Source organism: Echinops telfairi, unplaced genomic scaffold (assembly GCF_000313985.2).
Source record: "Echinops telfairi isolate 266 unplaced genomic scaffold, ASM31398v2 ScPeMD7_443;HRSCAF=831, whole genome shotgun sequence".
Classification (NCBI taxonomy): Eukaryota; Metazoa; Chordata; class Mammalia; order Afrosoricida; family Tenrecidae; genus Echinops; species Echinops telfairi.
Genome location: NW_022104341.1, coordinates 59,252,516 through 59,280,088, shown reverse-complemented (window position 1 = coordinate 59,280,088; position 27,573 = coordinate 59,252,516). Strand labels below are relative to the sequence as shown.

At 39.4% G+C, this 27,573-nt stretch overlaps 1 protein-coding gene across 1 annotated transcript in view; it reads left to right on the top strand.

The window, feature by feature from the left end:
• Nucleotides 1-27,573, top strand: part of PDE4B (phosphodiesterase 4B) — a 710,248-nt gene that overhangs the window by 98,552 nt on the left and 584,123 nt on the right. The window contains exons 2-3 of the mRNA XM_004699361.2: nucleotides 20,975-21,058; nucleotides 25,376-25,614. Coding sequence (XP_004699418.1) covers nucleotides 21,017-21,058; nucleotides 25,376-25,614 — 281 coding nt within the window. The 5' untranslated portion in view covers nucleotides 20,975-21,016. The remainder of the gene's footprint in view (nucleotides 1-20,974; nucleotides 21,059-25,375; nucleotides 25,615-27,573) is intronic.

Genomic DNA, 27,573 nt, shown 5'->3' with positions numbered 1-27,573 from the left:
TACCATGACCCCAGTTCTACCTTGCAAATCCGGCTAGACCAGAGCATGTACACTGGTACAGATAAGAGCTCTTGACACACAGAATCCAGGACAGAAAATAATAATAACTTCTTATTCATCAAGGGTTCACGAGGGTGGGAAGGTGGGAGGAGGAGGGGAAAAAGAGGAACTGATACCAAGGGCTCAACTAGAAAGTAAATATTTAGAAAATGATGATGGCAACATATATATAAATATGCTTGATACTATGAATAAATATGCTTGATTGTTATCAGAGCTGTAAGAGCCCCCAATAAAATGATCTTATAACAAAAAATTAAAAAAGAGTACAGGTAATTGTTGTTAGATATTGTTGAGCCCGTTACAACTCATCAATACCTTGTATGCAGTAGAATGAAGTGCTTCCTTGTCCTGCATCATTTACACAATCTACATTATGCTTGGGTATTTTTTTTGACCGCTACTGTACCAATTCATCTAGTTATGAAGCTACCGCATTTCACTTCTCCCTGTGTTCTGGAATCCCTATTTTTCACAAAATTATCTTTAGTTTATTTGAGCCATAGGGTCAAACACTTCTGAAGAGTCAATTAAATAAAAGTAAACATATTCTGGTTTTTTCTTCTTTCATTGCAGATCAATAATGATACCTCCTATTCCGTGTACTTCTCTGACTCAAACTTGAATATCTGGCAGCTCCTTGTTGATGTACTGTTGCAACCATTTAAAAAATTATCATTAGCTAAATTTTTATATTAATGATATTGTTCTATAATTTCTGCATAAACATTAAACTGTAGTAGACTTTTCAAAGTAAATTTTTAAAATATATTTTCTAAACTAATATTGAAATGCAAATAACTTTAGTAGCTAAGCAATTTTGAGAAATAAAACTACAGTTGGAAGAATTAGTCTGATTTCAAGAGAGTGTGATTGCAAGACAAAGGTGCCCTGGGGGTGGCGTGGCTATTTGTGGGCTGCCAAGTGCAAGATCAGCAGTATGCACTCCATGGGAGAAAGACAAGGCTTTCTACGACCTAACAGAGATAGTCCCAGGAACCCACAGAGGCAGTTCTACCCTGCCATATAGAGTCACTAAGAGTTGGAAAAGACTCAAAGGCAGTGGATGTGGTTTGGAGAGTTTTAAAGATGACTGAAAAATAATGGTGTCTAGAAACAGTCCTGAGTATTTTTAAACACTGAAATGCATACATAATTCATAGAGGAAAAGATAGTATTTTCAATAATTAGTTTGGGGAAAGTTTTGACATACATATGGGAAAATTAGTCTAGATCATGTATAAAGTTCAACTTGAAATATATTCAATTTTTAGGAGAAAATAGAGAAAGATGATGAGTTAGTTTATTGTGCCAACCTGGCCGATAAACACACGTGGGATTAATTGAAGGGCAGAGGGATAAATGGCTCGGTGAACCTCGCCTTTCGAGTTCTGGGTCTCTTAATTTGTGATGGTCATGTCAGACCAGAGTGCAGCTGCCTTAGCTAGTTTCCTGCTTCAGCTTGCAAGGCTCACTTCCTGCAAGACATCCCTGAGGAGAAGCCACATGGACCTATCCCGATGCAGCCCTGGGTGCTGGAGCAGCCATGTGGAGACCCTGCCAGCGCTGAGATGCTTATACATTCACTGACTCAGCTTTCCTCCTGCAGTTGGCATCATTGCATGTGTTTTGTGAGGTGGAGGAGGACTTTGTGGATTGGTGTTGGACATATGGGTTAATGTTGGACTTGTGGGCTTGGGCAGCACTGGGTTGGAATGTTTTCTTGATGCTCACTTAACCTTTATATAAACCTCTCTCTTATACATGAGTTTCTGTGGATTTGTTTCTCTAAAGTACCCAGACTAACACAGATAGCTACCTGACAGAGTAAGGCAAATAATTCTTTTTTGTTTATTTCTTGAGATGAACTTGTCACTAAAGACTCCAAATCCATTTCAATTTTACCTTTCCTCCTTTTATTTTTAAAGCCACTTAGCCGACTATTGAAGTTTGAGCGATGATATAAAAGTTGGGTATTGAATAAGCAAGACTGAAGAGAAATTGGTGCATTCGCATTATGATGCTGGTTAAGACTATTGAAAGTCCCATGAATGGCCAAAAGAACTAACAAATCTCCCTTGAAAGAAATGTGTCCAGAAGGTTTCTGGAAAGTGAGACTGGTGAGACTTCAATTCCCATAATTTGGACATGTTATCAGGAGAGATCGGTTTTTGGAGAAGGACATCATGCTTGGAGGCAGGCCCTGGGTAAGATGGATGGACACATGGCTGCAACACTGAGCTCAAGCCCAGGAATAATTGTGAGGATGAAGCAGTAGCAGGCAGCTTAGTTCCGTTCTGTATAGTCATTATGAGTAGGGATAGCCTCGAGGGCAGCTAACAGCAACAGCAACCAGACAGTAATTTCCTTGTCACATATCTATTGTTTGTCTTCTATTTCTTTGACCTTAGTTTCTTGTAATTCCTTTGTGTTTATCCATGATCTTTTCTTTGTGCTGCTTACTCACCTTTATGCTTTACATCAGTTAGCTTTTCATAGCCAACTGTTTTTTTCCGGAGCTTCGTGTGATGGTGGAGTCAGAACTTCGCTGTAGGTAGAGAGGAAATTCTCTCTGACACAGGATTTGGTGTATGCATGAATAGGTGTGTATTTTATTTCATCTCAGCTGACTTAACGGGACTCCGCAGTATTGTTATTCTGAATCCCACTGGGATTCAGCCTACATGTGCTAATCGTTTCAGTGCTTAGGACCTTTCAAGATTGTGATCGCATTTTGCAGCCCCTTCAAATCAGGCTTCCATGCCTATCATTACTGGAGACGTTCCTTATCAAATGTTGCCAATAACCGCCTATTTTCTTTGTATGATTTGTTTAGTTTTTATCCTAATTTAGTTTTCTATGCCATAAACCATGTTTTTTTTCTTCCTTAAAACATCTTACATATTTGGCATCTCCTAATCTTGTCTCCTATTTCTTCCTATCTTCTTGATAATTCTTTTAGGGTTTATCTCTAGCCTCATTTCAAGAATCTACTTCCTTGAATTACTTTCTCACTGCACAGAATGTATCTTCTAGACTGCAGACCTGACAATTTTGATTATCTGTTAACAACTGCTCAAAAACAGCCCCTTGCCACATTACATATGGAAAAGAAAAACCCTTAGTGTTATATGAAAATATGAATGTTTTACACAGCTTCCTAAATTTATGCTATGTGCTTCCCTTTCTACAGATTCTAAAGAGTCACACAAAGCCATACAAAACCAAACAGATAACCCTTTTGCATAAAATTGATGTTGATTGGTGACGACCCCAGCCATGTGTTAGAGACTAGATGTGCTCCTTCATAGGATCTTCTTACCTGCAATCTTTACAGGTGATGATCACCTGGCCTTTCGCCTATGGTCTTGCGAGGTGGATTCGAACTAACAAGTTTTAGGTTAGAAGCCCATCACAAATCACCTGTGCCACTTAGTGATGTAGAGCCACACAGACTGTAGGTAATTCACGAGCTGTGTACATCTCTGTGATGCTCATTCCAATTAGATTATGCTTCCCTTTGTTTTCATTGTATGGCGTCTCATTGCTCTGGTACAAATTTTCCTGTCATACTCCTGTTCACTGTTAATCTGTTGTTCCAATATGTGGCCTCTCTGTTGCTATTTTCCTTGAGTTGTGCTTAGTGATCCCACGTATAAAGACCCCGTATGATTTAGAACTGTCGCTCCGAGTTTTCGTGGCTGTAATGGTCAGGGTACCTGATTACCAGGTCTTCCTGCTGTGGAGTCCCTGGGTAGGTTCTAAATGGCAACTATGAGGTTAGCAGATAGTGTTTAACCATTGTGCCCCAGGGCTTCTGTGACCACATCACATAATACATACTGCCCATTGTTCTGCCCACTCAACATTGCATTACTCTCACTGGTGAGGTCTATGGCTGGCAAATTGGATGCCTTCTGTTATGAGCAGAGCCGGTCCCCTTGAAGACACATGATGTTTATTTGCTTTAAATACTTGCATGAATATTTAATTATATTCAGCTTTGAGATGATTGGTTTGTTTCCTGTTAAGAGTCCATAATAATAATTTCCTCAAAGTAAGTATGCAAAAAATGAATGGAAAGATTTTGTGTAACTTTTGTGTTCTATATTAAAAGTCTGTTGTTTTTTGGTAAGAAACTAATATCTATTCCAATTACATTATATGATTTAAAAAAAATACTACACATTTTAATGGGATTGATAGTCATTAGGGCATTGACCACTTAAAATTACAATGTGTAAAGCAGACATAAGGCTAAAATATTTTTGTGTATGAGCTAAATGTTAATTTAGTTTTATGAAAAATAAAGGAATAGGTATTATTTCTTATACATTAATAAAAAGGATGTGCTATGTTACATTTATGATTAAGTAATTGGCCAATATTTGTTATTTCCTACAACCATCTATTAGTAAACTAAAGCCTAAAGGATTTAAGATGGATGCTATTTCAGACAGTCTATCTCCACTTCATGGCTGGTCCTTTTGGGATGGTTGTCCTAGAGTTTGAATAATTGACCTTTTCAGATTCTGGAGACTGCCTGTCCAGAGACAGCAGTTGTGCATTTCCTTGATGATAAGAGAACACGGGCATAAACAATGCTGAGGCTGAATTATATAAATGAAAACTCAAACCCAACCCGCTGCCCTTGAGTTGATGCCAGTGCATATTGGGCAGCAAATCTTCAGGGAAGCAGACTGCACATCTTCCTCCCACAGTGACAAAGGCCATGTGAGCTCATTTGCATTTTAAAGGCAATGACTTGAGAACGGAATAGGTCATCCTTGTGAGGTGCACAGGTGCCACTTGAACTGAAAACATTTTGATGGGATTGTAATTTCAGCAAATCATATAGTGAGGGGCTACTATATGCAAGATGCTGGTGGGCACATGGCTATTTTAGGTGGTTCTCACAATGACCTTGTGAGGTAGGAGGACTTGTTTCTGTTTTTATAAAGTAAAACACAAGACGCAAGCTGAGTGCTCTAGGGAGTTGCCTAAACTATCACCGTGTGTGGCCGAGTTGAAAGTCCAAGCCAGTCTCCTGAGTTCCCTTTCGGTGAGCTTTCCGTTTCAGCTTGCATCTTTCTTCTGGAAAAATAGATTACAGTGGAGAAACTGCAAATGTTTATCATTAGTCTCAGAAATATTGCTGCCCCTATCTTCTTAAAAGCACGCACAATTTAAACACTTTAATACTGATTATGCATTATCACAACCACATGCGAAATATAAATTAGGGAACTTCAAATAGTTCATGGAAAAATTTCACCATCTTTTCCTTTCGTTTTTCTGTGGATCTTTTGACGCCTCCTCATACAACAAGCTGCTGATCACCAGAGGAAATGGTTAGAAGTGTCATGTGACGCATTAAACCTGTTGTAGACACCAGTTAGGCCTACGTCACTGGTAATTAAAGGTCAGTGAGAGGCATTCTTGTTTTGCTCTCTTCCACTACTTCCTGATGAAATTCTCCTTAATCTATATGAGCATATTTCAGGTTTACCCTCTGAGAAATCTTTTCCAGTCCTCCTAGTCCGACTGAGTTAGTTTTTCATTAAGATGAAAACGAGTACATCATGATATAGTTAGTTATATCATTTGCCCTGTACAACTCTCATCCATTACTGGGTGGTATACAATTCTTTTTTTCTTTTTTAATCATTTTATTGGAGGCTAGTACAACTCTTATCACAATCCATACATATACCCATTGTCTCAAGCACATTTGTACATATGTTGCCATCATTGTTTTCCAAGCATTTTCTTTCTACTTGAGCCTTTGGTATCAGGTCCTCATTCCCCCCCCTCCCTCCCTCCTTCTCCCTCCCTCTCTCATGAACCCTTGATAATTTATAAATTATTATTATTTTTTCATGTCTTGCACTGTCTGATGGCTCCCTTTACCCCCTTGTCTGTTGTCCTTCCTCCTGGGAGGGGGTTATAGGTAGGTCATTGTGATCAGTTCCCCCTTGTTCCCCCGCACCTCCCCTTCCCCTCCTGGTATGACTACTCTCAATATTGGCCCCGAGGAGCGTATCTGTCCTATTTTCCCTGTGTTTCCAGCTCTTATCTGTATCCATGTACATCTCTGGTCTGGCCAAATTTGTAAGGTAGAATTAGGGTCATGATAGTGGTGGGGGTGGGGGGTGGGGGGAGGAAACATTAAAGAACCAGAGGAAAGCTGTATGTTCCATCAGTGCTATACTGCACCCCGACTGGTCAGTCTTCTTCCCATGGCCCTTATATAAGAAGATATCCAATTGTTTACAGATTGACTTTGGGCCTCCACTCTGAACTCCCCCCACCCCCAATTCACATTATGATTTTTTGCTCTGGGTCTTTGATGCTTGATACCTGATCCCTTCAAGAGCTCGTGGTCACACAGGCTGGTGTCCTTCTTCCATGTGGGCTTTGTTGCTTCTGAGCTAGATGGCTGCTTGTTTACCTTCAAGCCTTTAAGACCCCAGGTGATATATCTTTTGATAGCCAGGCACCATCAGCTTTCTTCACAAATCTGCTGTGTACCTGCTTAGTGTTAAGGAAGCAGATAGGCATTGAGCCTCTACTTAAGTACTCTGTCAACACAAGAACACTTTGTTCTAATAATCTGGTACTGTGAGATGCTCACGTTCCTGACACGATCCCTGAAGATAAAGCGGGTGCATAAGCAAATGTATACAATTTTTGACAGCGGGAGTCCTGCCTTTTCATCTATGTATCCTCAGTGCCATTCTAGTACACGACTTCCACCTCCACTCACTGATATTGGATCAATTGTGACTCATAGTGACCCTATAGGATAGAGTAGAACTCCTCATTTGAGTTCCCAAGGCTGTGAATTTATGTGGATGCACACTGCTGTATCTTTCTCTCACTGACTGACTGGTGTGTTAGAACTGCCAACCTTTTGGTTGTCACCCACTAAAATGAAGCAAAACAAAACTCCCTTTCATTTAAAGGTGACATCGGCACTGAAGTAGAACAAGCTATGGACCCAGCGTCAGATTGCTAGAGTGTTCTTCTAACTATGCCACAAAACAGGCGAATGACTAGTCCAGTTTTACTGGGCTCCATCTTTCATTTCTAATACGAAAGGACTATCTATGGAGAAAGTTAGAACCATAAACTTGAACAGACAGAGGTTGAAATGCACTCATCTAAGATATTTCAAAGGAGCCCTGGTGATGTATTGGTTATGTGTTGGACTTTGATCCTCAGGATCCGCAGTTCAAAATCAACTGAGGCTCCATGGGAGAAAGGCTGGACTTTCTAATCCCTTAAACAGTTGATCTCGGATCCTCCCGGGCAGTCCTCCCCTGTACAGTAGGGTCACTCTGAGTCTGCATGGAGGATGTTACGGGCATCATGCAGTGGTCTCGGAGCATTCCTTTCTAAATGTCAGCACTCTTGTCAAGTGAAATTGTACCCAGAACTCCAGCGTGTACATTTTACTCCTGGCTCCAATATGTAAAGCCAGTAACAACTGACATCGGTGACTCTTGAACTTCTTTGCCCTCTAACACCAGCGCAGTCTGTAATCTCATCCCCTCCATACCAGTCTCAGAAGTGCTTGCTAAGTTCCTAAGGCCAGGCCAATTTTGCATTTTTTAAAGTGACCAAGGAAATGGTAGTTCCAGGTGGCAAACCTACTTAGACCAGTCCCAAAGGGTTACCTATGTTCCCTCATACTCTATGAAAATAGTACTGCAGTTCATAGAATGTTGGTATTAACTCAGCACTTTACCTTCTGCTTTTAGGATCAGTTCTTTTGTTTATTTTTGTATAGCCATATGGGGCTGGATTCCCTGACCTTTTACTAAAGCTGGAACAGATTGTTATGACAAGAATTTAGGGTCTGCTGCCAAGCAGAGCAGTAATCAGCCTCAGAGTAGTTCCTATGCAGTCTGTTCAGTTAAAGCAGTCGATGCCATGCCAGGGGTTCATTGGAGGTAAGGCATGGATTCGTCACGTTTTTGTGTTATCATTCCTGCAGGAAGTTTGCATGCAGTAATATATATATTTCTGAGAGAGAAGCCCTCAGAGATTTTGTGTGCTTGTTTGCTTAAAAGAATATTCAGCGGTTGCCCTTTGTTATCTCAGTTTTCTCAAGAAGAGGAAATTTTAAAATTGATTATGATTGTCTGGGATCTTTGAGCCTAACAAGGAGTGTTTGGCCCAAGTTCTTTTTATCTCCCATGTGCTCCATGAAACCTAATTAGGCAGCATTGTGGTGGCAGCTAATTTTTTTAAAACCCAAGGACTTAGCATGTGTGAATTAATTTCAATACCCGTCTGTATGGACTTAAAAAACCTTAGACAGTGAAGCAAAGACCTAATTTAGAAGACAAAATACTCATGAATTCTTGCTCAAGCCTAAGAGAAGACAGATGCAAATGAAAATGCCTTTTTAGCTATGTTTTAGATGCACATTTTTCTACACAAAATGTAAGTTTGTATTTTAATATAAATTTACATCAGATTATGTAAAGAGGGCTTTTCATAGACTCCATATGTCCTTATCTATCTCTTTTTGTTTTACCATTAAAAAATATGGTTCCTTTCTTGTTCTGAAATCTCACTTAAAAAAAAATTTTTGGCTGTGACCGATTCCCATTTCCTGCATGATCTTTCATGAATAATTCATATTTGCTACTTCCATTAGGCAGTCACACTAGGCAATGGCAACTACAGGTGAATGGCCTGAGCTCGGTAGCCATATTGCCAGTGCCTGGGTGTGACTTCCGCCTTTGCCCTTTCCTACCTGAGTGGATGTAGCTACGTTGCTTTCCCTCTCTGTGATGTCGAAGTCTCAGCTGTAAAGGAAGCTGATGGTAGTTGAGAAAATATTATCAGATGATACATTTAGGGACTATAGAATAATGCTTGCCACAAAGTTATAGTATTTATGACACAAGACAAACAATATATATTCTGTCCAGATGAATTCTTTGTGAATTGATATTTGTAATGGTCACCCATTCTAATTCTATTTGTTGCACCCTCTAACATATTCTGCCTTTGCATGATCATACTGTTAGAATATCCAGGAAGAGATATCATTTATCCATTCCACTATCTATTCATCAAATGTCTGTTGCTTGGCACAGAATTTATATGAATATACTCACTGTGAGCTAATAAAAGTTGTAAAACTTACATTCAGCCAAACAAATGTGTAAGTGGTGATAGGTGAGAGGCCTGGTAGCAAGTGGAGGAAGTCTGTGAAGGCTTTCAGGAGGAAGAGTGTGTCAACTGGACACTGAACTCCTGGTTGACCAGCCGGTCCAGTTTGACAGTGTAGAATGAAGTCCTGAGGCATGAAGGCCTGATGGGGAAGCTCCAAGTTCAGTCTGAGTAAATATGAGATAAAGGGAGTAATGTGGAGACCAAAGCAGAGAGTGCCAGTCGGAATGAGATTTTGTAGGAACTTGTAAGCCATATTGATGTTTTGAATTATCCCACATGTAAGCTACCCATGGAGTCACTGAAGAAGATAAAGGGACAAAAATAAAGATGAGGAGCTCCGACTGGCTGGGGTTTCAACCCACCCAGAGGCTCCTCGGAACACAAGACTTGGTGATCTTCTCCCATAACCTCCTACAGGGCAGATCTGCTCGGTCACTTCACCACGCTGTGACTAGAAATTAACACGATGGCACCTAGCAACAACAATATAAAGGATTTTACAATGAAAAATTATCACTCTGGAGAGGAGAGAGGAAGGGGATTAGAGGCTTGTAAAATGACTAGTACCTCAGCTATAAAGCTTTCCTTGATAACTTTGTGTCCAGAGAGATAGTCTACACTCCACTGGTTATGAAGGGACTTATTGTGTCTGTCTGTCAGACACTGATCACATTGCACCGAGAGTGTGCCTCATGGTCAGGACACATTTAAGCACCACAGGATACATCCCTTATTTTTATACAAGTGATGCACTTTATATGTTTTTTCAAACCAACTTATCCCCTGTCATTTTGATAAGCATGCTGCACAACTAATTTTTAACATGTTACTGACTTCAATTTAAATATTTTCTGTCCAGTGGATTTAATGTTACCAGATAAAACTGACCTTATAGAAATTTCATGTAAGGCAGGAAAAATATCCTAAACCAAGTGCAACCCATGCTGAAGTGAAGGGGCTTGTGATGGGAATGGGGTGCCTGGTTGGAACCATGGAGTAGAAGTACATGAATCCCTAAATATCGGGAAGAAATGATCTAGGACTAAAGCTACCAGAACAAGATATTTATATTTTATTATTTTTATAGTACTTAAACTGAAGCATAATTTCAATGTTAGTGTTTTCAAAATAAACAAATACTAGTCAGCTGACAAAATTGCATTTTCATCTTAAAATGGGCCATTTTAGTTTCTTCAATAATCATTATCATCATCGTTCAACTCCCAGAGCCTCTCCAGCTGATCCCTCATACTATCATTGAACTGCACCTGCTTCGATCGTGCATCTCAGAGATGACGGCTGATGTGTTTCTGTGATTTCTGAAGGGATGTCATCCGCACCATCATCTTTAATGTCTCCAGCTTCATCATCAATATTCTGCTGGCATAAAATCCCCGCCTTGTGGACCAGTAGTGTGAGTGGCAAAACAGGGAGGGTAAAGGGAGAATGGGTAGGAAAGAGGGAACCGATTACATGGAACTGTGTGTGACCTCCTCCCTGGGGGACAGACAACCGAAAAGTGGATGAAGGGAGACGTCGGACAGGGCAAGATATGACAAAATACCCATTTATAAACAATCAAGGGCTCATGCGGGAGTGGGGAGCGGGGAGGGAGGGGAAAAATGAGGACCTAATGTCGGGGGTTTAAATGGAGAGAAAATGTTTTGAGAAACGATGTACAAATGCGTTTTACACAATTGATGTGTGTATGGATTGGGATAACAGTTGTATGAGCCCCTAATAAAATGTTAAAAAAATAAAATAAAATAAAATACTCAACATATTTTCAGTACAAAAAAAAAAAAAAAATCCCCGCCTTGTGAACCAGTTACAGATAGTTTCTGGGGTTATTGTCCTCCACGCAGAAGCTAATTACTCACAGGCTTCTGTAGACTTGGCCTGATTGAGTCATCCTGACGGTATCAACTCAAGAATCCCATTCTGTATCTGGTCACCCTGTCTTTTCTCTCCAAAGTCTTGAAGGTGGTGAACCTCTATAGTTAGTAGCTTCCACTTACAGGTGAGGCCAGAAAGTATGATTGTTATATGGATGCCTTATGGAGTTTTCTTTTTCTTTTTGAGAATCCATGGTGTTGGAACTTAATAAAGATTCCTTCCAATTGATAGCACTTCTGATTGATAATATGGGTATGTACATGGGCTTCAGGATGTCTACAGTTTCCATCTATTTCTCTAAGCAATAGGGATATCATCATCAACTTAGTACAACTAATGCCTAGTTTGTATTTCTTATTTTACAATTACTATCAATCTTGATCCACAGCTTTTTAAGCATGGCTTGTACCTTTATTAGACAACATGATTAGCAGTAAAAGTTTCAGAAGTAGTGTGAATGAGGCTGAAGTTCACTTCTGAAAATGTTGCAAGATAGACGGAGTATATTTATGAGTATGCTATCCATGACTTTTCAACATCATCGTGCCGTTTCCACAAGCTGTTTGCATGTGCACGGGATTGATGTGGGTCCATTATGTAGTCATCGTGGTTCTTCTCTCCTCAGACTAGATGAGCATTTTAAGGTCCAGAACACTGTCATATTCCAATCTTTTGATCATAGTGGATTTGGAACAAAAATTAAATGAAGAAGTGGTCAAGAAGAAAAGAAGTGGTGAATACTAAAAAGGGTGAAAATGGGGAGTTTGAATTATGGTTGTGATTTCATTTTTTATACTTTTTTCAAAATTGATAATAGTAAATGAGAGAAAGGATGCTGGAGAAAGTATAGACTTATTAAAGTCACTAAAGAGGCTTGAGGAGCCCTAGTGTCTTATACACTGGGTTGCAAACTCAAGGTCAGTGGTTCAAAATGACTTTTTTTTTTCTGTTCAGAAACCCACAGGAGCACTTTTACTCTGTCCTATGGGGTTGCTGTGAGCTGGGATTGACTGGATGGCAGTGAGCTTTGGGTTTTGAAGTTTGAGGGTAATTAGAAGATCTTTTGGCCCATGAGGAGGTGCTCAGACTTACTTGTTAAGGTATTTGAATGTGCTTTGACCATGCTGGTCCTTTCTATCTGTTTGTAGAGCTTTCTATGTATTTTTTTCAGGAGATAGTACACAGTCCCTATTCCTTCCTAGATCTTCTCTAATTACATCTTGACTTTGCTCAGCGGGAACTGGGTGATGTAAGCCTTTTGCCGCTGACAGAACTTAGAATGTCAAATTTAAGTTCATGGGTTGATGCCATTGGATTCCGGTCTTCCTTTTTCTCTCTCCTTTGTTTAAAGTGGATCCAAAAATGGCTGAAAAAGGAAGCAGGTTATATGCTGCCAAATGGCATTTTTTAACGAAAGATAATTGTGGTGTGCAGAAATTTTTAACGTAGAACAAACAATTCACCTCTTTAAACTTTCCCATTTAGATAGTGCTTACTGGAGTAAAACTCACTAATAAGCCTATTAAAAACCAAGCCAATTCCTTTGCCTTTGAGTCAATTCCAGTCACAGTGACCCTATGGGACACAGTTGGACTTCCCTACAGGTGTCCAAGGGTGTAAGTAGTGACAGAAGCAGACTGCCACATCTTGCCACCAGAAAGATGCTGATGGGTTCACACTGCCATCCTTTCAATTAGTAGTTAGTCACTGTGGTACCATCAGACAAGGAGAAATAGGGGAATAATTTGTCATACTCACTTTGCTGTGTTATTGTTGGAAATTAGCAAACAAATTATATACTAAGAATTCATTCTTCCTTCCTTGTCAACAATCAGTTGGAATTCTACTAATATTTTACAGGACATGTGTTTTGTAATAAAGGCTGGATTTAAATGACTGTTCAGGAGACACGTTTCACTCAGAGTAACATTTAGTGTCGCCGCATTGCAGTTAGATGGCTATTCAAAGATGTCATTATCTCAGGGTAAGCTAATGGTTTCAGTTGATATTAATTTTTAACACTTAATTTTTTAAAATCTTGAATGTTCCTGATGCTTGTTACCCAATTAAACAAATGAATATTCTCTCTAATAAGTTCTTAGATCTCATTGTTGGATGCTTATAGTCTTAAGTAGTTTTACTTAGGAACTTGTTTTTCTTACCTACAGATTTATCTCAAATTCAATGACTCTCCATTATTTACTTCTCCTGCCAAAGTTTTGGTTTCTTGAACGGTATAGTTTTCTCTGTTATTTCCCCACATTCATACACTAAACTAACTGCACTTGCATGCAGTCATTGTGAGTTTCTGAGAGTGTTCTGAGGCAGTAGATGCAAACTCAAGGGAGTAATTGCATATTTTATGTATCAAATTCTGGATGTGTGTAGCCATTTGTTGAGCTTAGAGAATTTTTTCCCCAACTAGTTTTCCTGGAATTTCAGTGAAGCCATAAAGTTTATGGATAATTATATTCTAGTGCTTTTATGTGACAATTGCAGGAAACAAATCCCAGAACAAGACAGGCAGCTCTGATTCGGCACATGTGAGGACTGGAGTAGGATGGTGATTCAGGCTCTTCCATTTTTGAATTCATTTTCCCAATTCATGTTATTTTAGAATTTAGTCCCAAACTTCGATCTTTGAACTAGACTTTAGGCTTACTATTTGAAAAAGCTAAGACTCACTGACAGAGTGCAGAGATTGTTAGCTATTTGTAATTTGTGATTCAGTTAACATTTCCAAAGAATTAGAACACTGACATACTGTTGCAATTTTTATTCCTTCAGAGAAGTATATTAAAAACAGACATAAATCCCTGTGCCTCAATACATTATCATTATTTCATAAGTGGACATTTTAGCACCCGACATGATGATGAGTAAGACTTAGCTTGTTAGTCTAGAAATGATGACTGTACCCCCAAACAGAACCCTAAGAAGCCAAGTCAAATCTCACTCATACTAACCCCAGAGAATCATAGTGCAGAGCTGTTCTATAGAGTTTCCAAGACTGTATGTCTTTATCGAAGTTGATTATTATATCTTTCTCCTGCAGAGCAGCTGTGGGCTCAAGCCATCAATATTTTGGCTAGCAGTCCAGTGCTTTAATCTCTGAGCCACTAGGACCACTTAGTCAATAAATATCCCAAATCTTTGAAGAGATATCTGTATGAGAGTGAGTAAAATAGCATTGTTACAAAACCATAGAACTCTTTAATAAACAAAAATGTCAAAGTGTGAAGCTGTTGTTTCTTAAAATATCCAACATCTAGGTCTATACACTTCTGAAGATGCTGTTTTGATAGTTCCCTTCCCCAAAGAACTCTAGCTTCTTTGGTTTACAGCACATGAAAGTGGCATTGGGACTTCCTTGAAGAACTCGCATAGTGATATTTTCAGTTCTCTGCGTTTTGGGAACAAAAAGAAGTCAGGAGGGGCAAGATCAGGGCTGTAGGTTGGAGGCGGTGAGATACGTCAGTGAAATTCTTGGGGGAAGCCCTTGCTGTCCTCAATGAGTAACCAAGTGCATTGTGGTTATGGGGTGAAAATCTTTTGACACCATTTTCCTGAGCTGTCTCTTACCAATGAAGTTTGAAATTTTCTGAAAACTTCTTCCTAATACAAGCCCATAATTGTCCTTTGTGCTTTGAGAAAATCCATCCAGTTTATCCTTGGGAATCTCCAAAAGCAGGCATTATAACTTTCTGAGCTGACCTCTCTGCCTTGATTTGAAATGTCCCAGAAAACCTCCTTGAAAGTCATTGTTTGGATTTCACTTTTTTCAAAGGCAACCTAATGAGACCAAGTCAAGTCTATTGTTGAGAGAACTTGTCTGCAGCCATCCACTAATTGCAGACGCACATGTTGCTTAAACAAATTAAACAAATTCAAACATAATTTCATGCCAACTTGAAGATATAAAAGGGTAGGAATGGAGTCTAGCCATGCTGAGACCTAGGTGAGCCCCAGAGGTGCTTCCACTACCATTGGATCCACAGACTTTGCACCTACCATCCGGCGGTGTTCCTGCACTCTGCATCATTGCATGTAGCTTTGTGTAGCTGAAGAGTGATTTACAGACTAGTACTGGAGTTATGGACTTGACTTGGACTGGGCTGGGATGTTTTATTGATGCATAATTACTTCTTGATATAAAGCTCCCCTTATACATATGAGTATCACTGAATTTGTTTTTCTAGTCAACCTGACCTAACACATGCTTTGTTTGGAATAAACCTATGCATACATGAAGAGGAACCCTAGTAGCAATACTTTGTGACTTACCTTTGTGTGCATCATTAGGCTGACTCAAGAGGTAGCTAGACAGGTTTTGCTAGCAATCATCTCTCTGGAAATGTCTTTATCATATAAATTATTTTGGCTGTAAAAGGGAACTAATAAGAAAAGGTGTTAGCGAAGTGAATTTTTTAGCTGCTGAAGATGAATAATGAGTCCTACAGGTAAGGGATTCCTTCAAGTAAAGGAAGGTTAGTTTCTCTATTACTTGCATTCCAGTCAGCAAACATACAAGGGGTTTCCTACAAGAAATCCTTTAGACAAGTGCTGGATGAAGAAATTGAAAAACAGCAAACCAGATTACCCAAAGATTAGTAATTGTAAGAAGTGACAATTAGGGCTGAGGGAAGAAGGGATGACTATGCCACCAGAGTGTCATTGTGTAGAGGAGGAATCAAGAGGCGAGAAGCTGAGACCACCAGCAATGATCAAGTTTCCTCAGCAAAAATGAAGGATTAAATGAAAACTCCACACTTTCTCAGACTTGTTCAAGATGAAAATGAAATCCCAATGAAGCACAATGCAAGTTAAGGCTTCAAGGCATTTAAATCTAGCTTGCAAGAAAAGACAACAATGAATTATATACATGTAGGCACTCAACAATATTTATAAAAGTATTGAATTCTTTTTTAAAAGTGTAATGATAATAATAATGCCACATATATATGAGGGGGTACTCCCCCCAAAACCATAATTGCACTGGGTAGAGTGGAGCTTTCATGCTACACATTTGCCCCCACTCTGCGAGCATCAAGTAATTCTCTGAGTCAGTGCACCTTGTGGCGTCACCTGGGGAGGTTCTCTCTGGCCTCAGTGAATTTTTTTGTGTGAAAGTAGTTTCACCCAAACCTCATTTTATGTGATGGCTGATTTAATAGAACAGTGTATAGCTGTGAAATTTTGTTTCCTACTCGGGAAAAATGCTGCAGAAACTGTCATGATGTTGAATAGCGCTTACAAGGACAACCCTGTGGGAAAACCTCAAGTGTACGAGTGGTTTTCTCATTTCAAAAGAGGTGAAATGTTGATTGATGACAAACCTCATTCTGAACATCCATCAGTTTCCCAAACAGGTGAAAATGTCAACTCAGTATATTTTGAGTTCATTCCACCAGGTCAGACTCATGCTTTCTTTTCAGAGGTTTTGAAAAGATTGCATAACAGTGTGCAACAAAAAAGGCCTGATTTGTGGCAGATGGGCATGGGAGATGGCCTGGTTTTACCACCACGGACAATGCATCTGCTCACCTGCCCTCACTCTGTGCAACTTGTTTTTGTCCCCGTTAATGAAGAGGGACATGAAAGGACCATTAATGAAGAGGGACATGAAAGGACCGTTAATGAAGAGGGACATGAAAGGACCGCGATTTGAGACCTAGAAGAGGTGAAGGAAAAATGAGGGAGGTGCTATCAGCCATCCAAACAGATGTTTGAAAAATGTTTCCCAGGATGGAATCACAGATCTTACAAACATTAAAATGTATTAAGTGTAATGGAGAGTACTTTGAAGGTGCTAAGGTTGTTTTGTAAAAAAAAATTAAATATTTAGCTGTGAAAAAAATTTCTGGTATAAACCATGTTTTAAAATGATTTATACCCTTTGTATAAACCTCTGGTTGTTGTTAAGGAAGGGATTAGCATACAATTTTAGAAAAGGTTTAGGAGGTGTTATAAGTTGAATTGGGATTCCTAAAATGATATTTTGAAGTGTCAAGCCATGGAACTTGTCTATGTGACCTTATTTGAAAATAGGGCCTTTGAACATGTCAGTTCTTAGGGTAAATGAATGAAGTCATACTCATTTTGGGTAGGCTTTATACAAGTAACTAGCAATTTTATTAAAAAAAGAAGAGACAGAGAGACCCAAAGGGAAAATGAGAAGGACACAGAGAGAGGAGCTAAATCAAGATTGTCATACACCACTGTAAGTTAAATTGAAATAAGGAACGATCTTGTCCATGAACCTTCAGAGAGCTAGTTCTCTCAACACCATAATTTCATCCACTGAATCCCCAGAACCATAAAACAATTCATGTCTGCTATTGTAAGCCATCCAGTATACAGTACTTTGTTTGGTATCCCTAGGAGACAGAAGGGACATTTCTTTTTTGTCTTCAATAATGGATTCAATTAACAGTGTGTATAATGGAAAACATTAGTGTATTCCCAAAAAAGGGTTAGATTTTTAAAAAGCTCTAAAATTCTGCCTACTTCTATTTGGTGAACATTAGAACAGTAAGGATAATAATGTTTAGTTTTTGCTGTAGCAATTATTTTCCTAGACACATTGAATTAAATACCTGAAAGGCCTGAGGGGTTCTCCTCATGGAAAAAGGGGAAGGTTCTCCTTTTCCTCACACTCAGCTACTTTTCAGTTTCACGGCCAAGTCCTCCTCCCTTTCAGTCAGTTCACATGTATTGGAACTCGATCAAAAGCACCGTGGGCTGCTAAAGTGACAAACCAATCTCTTGGAGGAAGTAAGGCCAGGGTGCTCCTTAGAGGCAAGGATGGCAAGACTTTGCCTTACATATTTCGGATGTATTGTCAGGAGAGACCAGTCCCTGGAGAGGACAGGGTTGGTAAAGTGGAAGAAGACCGCCGTGAGCTGGATGGACACCGTGGCTGCAACAGTGGGCTCGGGCGTAGGAATCGCTGTGAGGATGGTACAGGGGCGGGCAGTGTTTCATTCTGTTGTGCATGGGGTCGCCGCGGGTTGGAACTGACTCAGTGGCACAACGGCAATGTAGGACAGAGTCATACTTGTGCATATTCCACATAAAAGCAATCCAACAGAATGTAGAATTTATTGCATAATATCAATGTCACAGGCAATTAAAATGTCTCTGAAGATCATTAAAGATGATTTCAGCAGTACATTGACAGAGAGCTTCCAGAAGTTTAAGCCGTATTCAGAGGAGGTCATTGTACAAGGGATATCATTGCTGACATTAATGGATCTTGGCTCAAAATAGAAAACATCAAAAAGATGTGTATTTGGTTGTTGACTCTGCAAAGGCATTCAGCTGTGCAGATCATAGCAGACTACAGATAGCCTTGAGAAGAATGGGAAATCCACAACACTTAATTGTGCTCATGCAAAACTTGTACAGGGCTCAAAAGGTAGTTAGTTGTGTGAACAGAACAGGGAATCCTGCATGGTTTAAAATCAGGAAAGGTGTGCATCGGTATTATATTATTTCACCATATTTATTAGATCTGAATGCTGAGCAGCTGGTATGAGAAGCTGGACTATATGAAGGAGAAATAGGCATCAGGATTGGAGGGAGGCTCATTAACAACATTGGCTATGCAGATGACACAGCCTTGCTTGCAGAGCAAGCAGGACTTGAAACACTGGCAGATGAAGATCAAGGATTGCAGCCTTCAGCATGGATTACAACTCATTGCAAAGAAATAAAAATCCTTACTACTGGACAAATAGACAACATTATGATAAACAGAGAAAATCTTGAAGTTGTCAAGATTTTCAGTTTGCTTGGATCCACAATCAGTGCTCATGGAAGCAGCAGACAGAATGCATGGCATACTGTGTTGGCTAAATCTGTTTCACAAGACCTCCGGAAGGGGTTTTTGAAGAGCCTGGGTATCACTTTGAGGACAGGTGCGCTTGAAGCCGTGCATTTCCATTTGTCTCATGATGTGGGACTTAGACAATGAATACCGAAGGGCACAGTCAGACGACCCATTTAAATTAGGGGCATTGGAGAACCATATTGAAAGGAATAGGGACTAGTAGACAACCAGCAAATCTGCTTTGGAAGGATGCAGACTGCATGCTCCTGTGCAGTGAGGATGGCCTGACTTGACTACGTGTACTTTGGACATGTTTTCAGGGGAAGCTAGTCCTGGAAAAGGGCCTCACACTTGTGAAAAGGGGGTCAGCTAGAAAGAGGACAACTGTCAACGAGATGGATCGACAAAGTGGCTGTAATAAGGGCTGCAACCCTAACAACTGACAGGATAATGCTATTTTGCTCTGCTGTTCATAAGGTTTCTATGAGTCTGAACGAACTTGAAAGTGTTGCGCAATTAAGAGAGGACAAAGTAGAGCTACTCCATAACGTTCCTAAGACTGTAACTCTTTACATGAATAGCCTGTCACATCCTTCTCTGGAGGTGGGATTGCTGGGTTCCAACCACTGACCATTTTTGGGTCAGCAACCAAGTGCTTTGCCCACGGCAACACTAGAGTTCCTTAACTCTTGCATAGTGTAGTCAAATTATGTGTTAGAAATTCAGCCCTGGTTTCCTGGGCGACATTAACAATGCCACTACTTAGTATTTCTAGTCACATAGCTACAATTCCATCTAGCTCTTATCTATATATATCTTCATGTTAATAAAACAGACTTGAAATCACTCATGTAACAGGAGCTTAAATGTTCATAATAAGAAAATACACAGAAGCTTCTTGAGACTCAGCAGTGATACCGGGCACTTTCCCTCCCGAGATCTTGTGAAATTGCAATATTCTTTCCAGTTAAATGCTGCCAACACAGAGTTATTCATATTTCTTGTAGACCTTGTCTGACTGAATTTTAAATTCAGTTCTGTTTTAAAAACCTGAGCTTTCATTTAGCAGCAATGAGTTTTCTCTGGGGCATGTAGAACTATGATGGGCCTTTATATTTGAGAGTGTTATTGAAGTTCATTGGTTCTGGTGTGACTTCTAAATGATCTATGTAAGACGTGCCACAAAGTGCTGATTTTTTGACCTCCAAATGGCTTGGTCATGTAATTTAAAGCAGGGGTCTCTAACTCCTTAAAAACTTATGGTTGCTAAGTTTCTCTGTGGTAAGCATTTGCTGAATTTCCTATACTTATGAGAGATTGAGATTCATGGTCAAGTAGAGGTCAAAGACATTTAATTTCATCCCATGTTTGTACATGAAGGCTTCAAAAAGGTTTTTGATTTTTTTAAAAATGGAATGAAAAGATTATGATGGCTTTTTCCCCTAGGAACTTTTAGAAAAATATATATTTTATTTTTTGGTATTGCTTTTATTTTCCCTTTTCTTTTTTAAAAGACAGTATCTTTAAGGGAACACATTCCTTAAATTCTGAATTTTGCAGGTTTTAGCTATATAACCTTGGCTAAATAATTTCATGGACCTTCAGTTTCTCATTAGGAAAAAAATATGGAAAATATAAAAATAACCCTGCAGATATTTATGGGATCAAATGAAATAACGTAGATGAAAGTGATTTGTAACCAATACAGCCCTACACAAATGCACGTTACTTTTATATTCTTTGATCACTTATTATTTGGGAGCTGAATTATTACACTTTGACTTCAATGTCAAATAGGTTGGCATTGATTTTTTAGATCTATTTTATGAGCCTCTTTTTTCTGCGTTGATTGACAGGCTGGGTATATTGTGATAGTTACTTATATGTGTATATTGTATATGTTTAAAATGTTAGGTTTAGAGTATAAATAATGCATGTATTGACTTTTAACTAAGGATACAGAGGTGTTTTTTTTGTCTTTTTCCCCTTCTATAGGTATTAAAACACATTTGACGAGGGATATTTCCCATCTCTATAATGAAGAAAAGCAGGAGTGTGATGACAGTGGCGGCTGATGATGTAAGTTGCGAAAGTCCGAGTTGCCATATTCCACCTAGTTTCTCCTTTGTGTGTTGTTGTCACCCGTAATTCTATCCAAACAGCAAGGTGGTTTAACACCACTGCTCCGTGACTGTGTTTCCAAGACCTGTACTTTGCCACAGCCTGGATCCATCATCACTGCCAGGTAGGTGGCAGGAATAACTGTATCTTGGATGAGGGCTGTTTCGGCTGGTGCATTCGCACTCCTCTGCGATGCCTCTCTTCCAAGCTTTCTCCCACTTACAGCCCATCTTTGAGAGTCCCTTCTTGAGACGGGCCTTTGGAAACTACTCCTAAGAAGTTTGCGATATATAGCTGCTCTAGGGCTTCGCTGCTCCAGTGTGCTCCTCGGCCCAACAGCAATAGCACAGCTGGTGTTTATTGAAAGTGGAGAAATCTAGGCCTTCCTCAGCCTACAGGTCAGAATGCATTGTCATGCCAGCCGAAGCTGACTGAGCCTGTACATCAGGTTTGAAGAGCTCTGCTCTAGATCATTGAGAAAGCCTTTAAACTCACCATCCTCGTAGCTCAGGATCAAGATTGGCTGAACTTAATGATCTCTTTTATAGGGTTGGTATAAATCATAATCAATCTGATGGTAGTGCGTTGTTATTTTCAATTGGCCAATTACCATCATCTTTGATTTGTTCAAATCTTGCATTTATAGTTAAGCTTCAAACAATATACTACGAATTCGATAAGCAAAAGGAAGGGAGGAAAGAAGAAAAGAAGGGGAAAGAAGTATGGTCTTTTCCTGATGTCTAAATAGAGCTAGTCTAGTTACTAAGTTCCCATTTCACAAATGGAGGGAGGAGTGGTGGGGGTAGCGATATTAGTAGAAGACTTGAACTTGTCAATTAATGTTAAATAGTGTCTTTTGGATAAATGCTAATTTTTTCCAGGACTCCTCCCAGTTCTCATTCTTTTTTAGTCAAGTGGCATATTGGAGCCTTCTACTCCTCTTTTCCACCAGCTCTCACCATCCTATACTTGAGGAATCACTCATTTTTCCAGGTTTTTACTTTTGTTCTCTGCCATTAGTTCAGCTGTTGCTCAAACGAGAGCAGGGCCATTGTTGGTTCCGTAGTAGAACTCTCACCTTCTATGCAGGAGATCGGGGTTTGATTTCTGGCCAATATTGGTACCTCATGCGGTGTTGCTGCGCACTGTCTTGTATGCTGATATGATAGTGAGCAGGTTCCAGTGGACCATCCGGACTAAGAAGACAGTCTTAGGTGCCTCCTTCCAAAACTCAGCCAACGAAAACCTTATGGGTGACAATGACCTGACTTGAAAACGATAATGGCACAGGACGGGGGAGACTTGCTTCCATTGGTCATGGGGTGACCATGAATGAGGAGCCTCCTCCGCAACAGCTAACAGCACATATAACAGAGGAGAATTACTCTTAGGATATGCTCCCTAAAAGTTTGGCCGTCTCTTCCCGTTCTGCCTTCCTTTATCTTAAATTTGTGATATTTCTGTTCATTTTCAGTCCTTAGCTTTACGCTGGTCCCTGTGGACCGTATAGCCCCATGCCATAGCAAACCAGTATGGTTAGACTGAATTCTCAGCTTTCTTTTGTTCCTCAGAAGGGCTGCAGGAACTCCCGAGAACCACAAGTTCGGAGGTGTGCGATCTAGGCTGGGGCCATTTCTATTATTTCTACTATTGAGTGTTGGGAAACATGATCAATGCTCTCTTATCAACACCTGTACATGTCGTCATCCCTTTTGCCCTCACTTCCCCTCAGTCATACATTCTAAGTTCTCAGTACCAACGCCATAGTGCTGCATCCACTCTTTCACTAACTTTTCCTTTGTGATAAACTTGGAGTTACAGTGGAAAGAATATTAATCTTTAAACAATGCCTTAATCTAAGAACATGTTGACAATGTCAAACCATTCTGTTTCCTCAGAGATTTTTATAAACATAGGCATGTTTTGAGTAGCATTATTATGAATTTAAAAAAATTTTCATTTTCAACTGAAAGTCCTTTCTTGGAATCTCTTTAAACTGATGAGATGTGCATTCAGACAGCATCATGCTGGTGAAAATAAAACCTTAAAGAAAATCAATCAATAATAAATTCACTGCAAGTAATTAAGAATTGACAGACAGCTTGTGCTTTTGAGGTTATTAATTTGAGGGGGAGTAGCACTTCAACTCATGGGTGAGAACTGGATATTATTATGAATAGCTCTGCATGGGTTAATGAGTATATAGAAAACAATTTCAATATTTTCAGTATTTAAATTAAATTCCAAAAAGCTATTCCATTATGTTCTTTCATGACAATGCATTTCATTTTAACTGAGGTTTGCTAAAACAAATCTCTTTAACTCAAAGAGTGACTTCGTACCTGTAATTTCAAGCATACTGGCAAATCAGTGGGGGAGATATTTTGTTGCGGTATTATTATTTTTCAAATAGCAAGTACCAAAAAAGAGTCCATTTAATTTATCTACTAGTTGTAAAGGAACCCTGGTGGTGTAGTGGGTATGTACTGGGCTTTTAAGCACAAGTCAACAGTTTGAAACCACCCTTCCAAAGGAGATCATGTTTTCAAGGCATGCAGCAAGACTTAATGTATCTTGTTGCTGAATAGGACTCCACTGTGTGTATACCATACAGTGCATACACCGTGCTTGGTTGATCCTACTATTTGTTAGTGGGCTTTTTACTCATTTCCACTTTCTGACTATTGTGAGGAGTACAGCATGGCGCCCTGGGGTGTACATCTCGGTTGATATCCCTGTTGTCACTTCTTCTGAGTAGAGACCTGTGAATCGGTCATCTGACAGTTCTTTGTTTGCCTTTGGAGAGACTCCCAAACTGATTCCGACAGGTGGCTCTAGCATTTTACAGTTCCACTAGCAGGGGATGAAGGTTCTGTTTTCTTCACAAACCCGCCAGCCTTTCTTGATTTCTCTGTATCATTGTCATTCTAATAGAGGTAAGGTAGTATTTCATGGTGGTTTTGATTTACATCTACCTTCTGCTAGCCAGTGGGGAAAGCTGAGACTGTCTTTCCTACAAAGACTCACAGTCTCAGCAAGCGAACCGAGGTTTCCCATGAGGCAGAACAGACTGGATGGTCAGGGGCTTGAAGTGTGTTTAACAGTAAATCCCAAGGAGCCCGAGTGGCATAGTGGCCATTAGCAGTGCTATAGTATTTTCTTCTTATTTTTACTTATTTTACTATAGCATTCGCAGCGCTATAGTGTTTTCTTCTTATTTTTACTTATTTTACTATAGCACTCGCAGCGCTATAGTGTTTTCTTCTTATTTTTACTTATTTTACTATAGCACTCGCAGCGCTATAGTGTTTCTTCTTATTTTTACTTATTTTACTATAGCACTCACTGCGCTATAGTGTTTTCTTCTTATTTTTACTTATTTTACTATAGCACTCGCAGTGCTATAGTATTTTCTTCTTATTTTTGTGCTGGTGTGACTATGTCAGGCACAGGTCCATTTGTCACTCCCACTACCAAGAGTACCAGGAACAATTGTTGCCAAGATAGATGCAAAGATGAGTAACTCTTAGCCAAGGGTATAAGACAGTGCTTATCGTGTCAAAGATATTTTGTTCATGACCTTGCTGAGGCATGTAATTGAACATTGCAGTTTAAAACTTGATAAAGTAAAAAAAAAATTAAATAAATAAAACTTGAAGTATACTTTTCTTTTTTCTGAACTCCTACTTAACTTGACAAAAACAAAACACAGGGAAACAGAGCAGTCAGTCGTCCCTAATTACCCACATCCTGCTGTCCTTAGAGATTATTTGTAGTTTAAAAACACACTGCTTAAAGAACTTCATTTTTTAGCCATTGAAATTCGTTCCCTTGTTGAAGAATGATATCATTGGTGTCCAAAAAATATTTTTAATTAGAGGATTTCATTTTAGCAGATTTTTTAATGAGAGTGTGAGAAATGAAGGAAAAAGCACAAAATGATCGGGAGAGAAACCCTGAGAGAAAGAGGAAGACAGAAAGTAGAAAGCCTTCTATCCCATATGCTGTAAGTGATAAATGCATTGACTGTGCATAACGATGGCCAAGAATAGGCCACTGACAAATTTATTCTAAAAGTTGAGAATGAGCTTCCTCTTGTGGCTTTTCTGAAGCTTTTGACGTCAATGTTAGATTCCAGTTGTGAGACAGTGAATCAGGACTTTATGAGTGACAGCATGGTCACATCGTTTCTTATTTTACCCTATGGTGCATCATTCTAAACCTTTACGTTTCATTTTCTTTCTCTTCTTTTTTCTTCTCCTGTGACGTCTCTAGAATGTGAAGGATTATTTCGAAGGCAGTTTGAGTAAATCCTACAGTTCTTCCAGTAACACACTTGGGATCGACCTCTGGAGAGGTAGGAGGTGTTGCTCAGGGAATTTACAGTTACCACCACTATCCCAGAGACAGACTGAGAGAGCAAGGACTCCTGAGGGAGATGGCATTTCCAGGCCAACCACGCTACCGCTGACCACGCTTCCAAGCATCGCTATTACAACTGTAAGCCAGGAGTGGTGAGTAGTCTCCAAAACAAATGTCAAGCCTAATATTTTGTTTTCCAGTTACTCTAAATACTATTTCATGCTATTAAAATACGAAATGTCTGCAGGCGAACCCAGCTGTTGTTACTTTGAGAAATTGTTTGTCCATGGATAGCAAAAAGAGGCTTTAAAAATGCAAATATTTCTAGCACTGAAGATTGGTAGGCCAATGTTTTATGCAAAGTCTAATGGTAAAGGAAAGAAATACATTTTTCATTAATGTCAAGAGACAGCAAAATCACTACTTATCATCTGGCTCTTAAAAAAAAGAATTGCTTAGTATGTTTCAATATTAAAAAAAATAAGAATATCTGTAGAAGAATATTGATTTTTAGAGATAGGAGATATTCTTATTGCTGTATTCTGGCATATACTTGTCCCTAATTTCTTTTTATTCTAATTTCACTTTAAGAACCTTATTTTGTGATTATCTACAAAGTAAAACACTTCCTTGTAAATCCAAAGAAAATGCAACATTGTACCTTGAAAATGCTTGACATATTTTGTATAATCTATATTTGATGAAGATGCTATTTTAAACTAGGTCAAGTGTGAAAACTTAATATTATAACATGTTATAACTGTGATTAAAATCCCAACATGATGATACTCCTTCAAATATTCTTATTAAATATTTAGTAATTTGCATAGAATTAATTTTTTATTTGCATATTTTTTTGTGCTTTCTAAGAATGGGTTGTTTAAATAGCGTGAGGTTTTATCATTTAATTGAAAAGTATTTCCCTGTGTGTCTTGTAATTTGTAATGATGCTAATGAGGTATTTCAGAAAATCCATTGGTGTTTAAATCATTTATTAAAGCAAAAGACTAAACACAATGAATTATTGTAGTACTATCTCAATAAGTCGTTAACCTCAGTGCCACATGCTAAGCGTGGCATACTGATGGATGATCCAACATGGACTCTTTGAGGGATACGTGCTGACTCCTAGTTGAGGATTAGTAAGGGCATTCAGAATTAGATTACTGAGATTCCAGGTACTACACTGAGCTGCATAAAATGGTCCACCAAAATATTGTGTAGGCGACAGGGAAGCACGGCAAAGTTGTATGATAATGCGTTGCAGCAAGAATGGGTTAAAGATTTGAGAAGCAAGTTGATTGAGCTGAATTAAAGAGTGGAATACTCAGAGCCAATCATTCATCCCCACAGAGTTGATCGTGACTCCTAGAAACTCCAGTGGGACAGAATCGAATCGTCCCTTAGGGCTTCCTGGGCTGGGCCCTTTACAGGCACGTTCTGTTCGTCTGTCTCCTGCAGAGCTACTAGTGGATTTATACTGTTGAGCGTTCAGGTGACAGTCAAGAGCCTAACCATTGAAATATCTTTTTTCCCTTGATATGGGATCTATCTCTATCGATCTATATCTCTCTGTCTGTCTATCTATCTATCATCTATCCTCTATTATCTATCTTCTATCTTCTGTTTTTTTCTGGAGAACCCCACACGCTGATACAAGTATGTATATAAAGATGCAGCTTGATGAACTTTTACCAAACAAACATGCACACATAATCAGCACCTAAATGAAGAAACATACATCACCTACACCTGAGAGAGCCCCTCCAGCTAACCCCTCCTTCTGAGTTTGCCGGGGTTGACTTGTTTGTGCTTGCGCTGTGTAGGAGAGGGCTGACACAAATGTCGTCTTTTGACTCTAGCTTCTTTCCCTCAACTCTAGGTTGATGAGGTATGGCTCATGTTTTTCTTCTTACTTGTATACTGGTCATTGTCGTTGAAATAGGACTTGTAGGCACAGTTCAAGGTATAAAAAAGAAAGCATGGGAGCAGAGCAGAGAGCCCCTGAGGGAGTACAAAGGACAGACTCTGGGGTCAGAGCATGGTACCCCATCGGACCTGACTGAAGGACACGCCTAGAGATCAAAAATCAGACCTTGATCTATTTACAG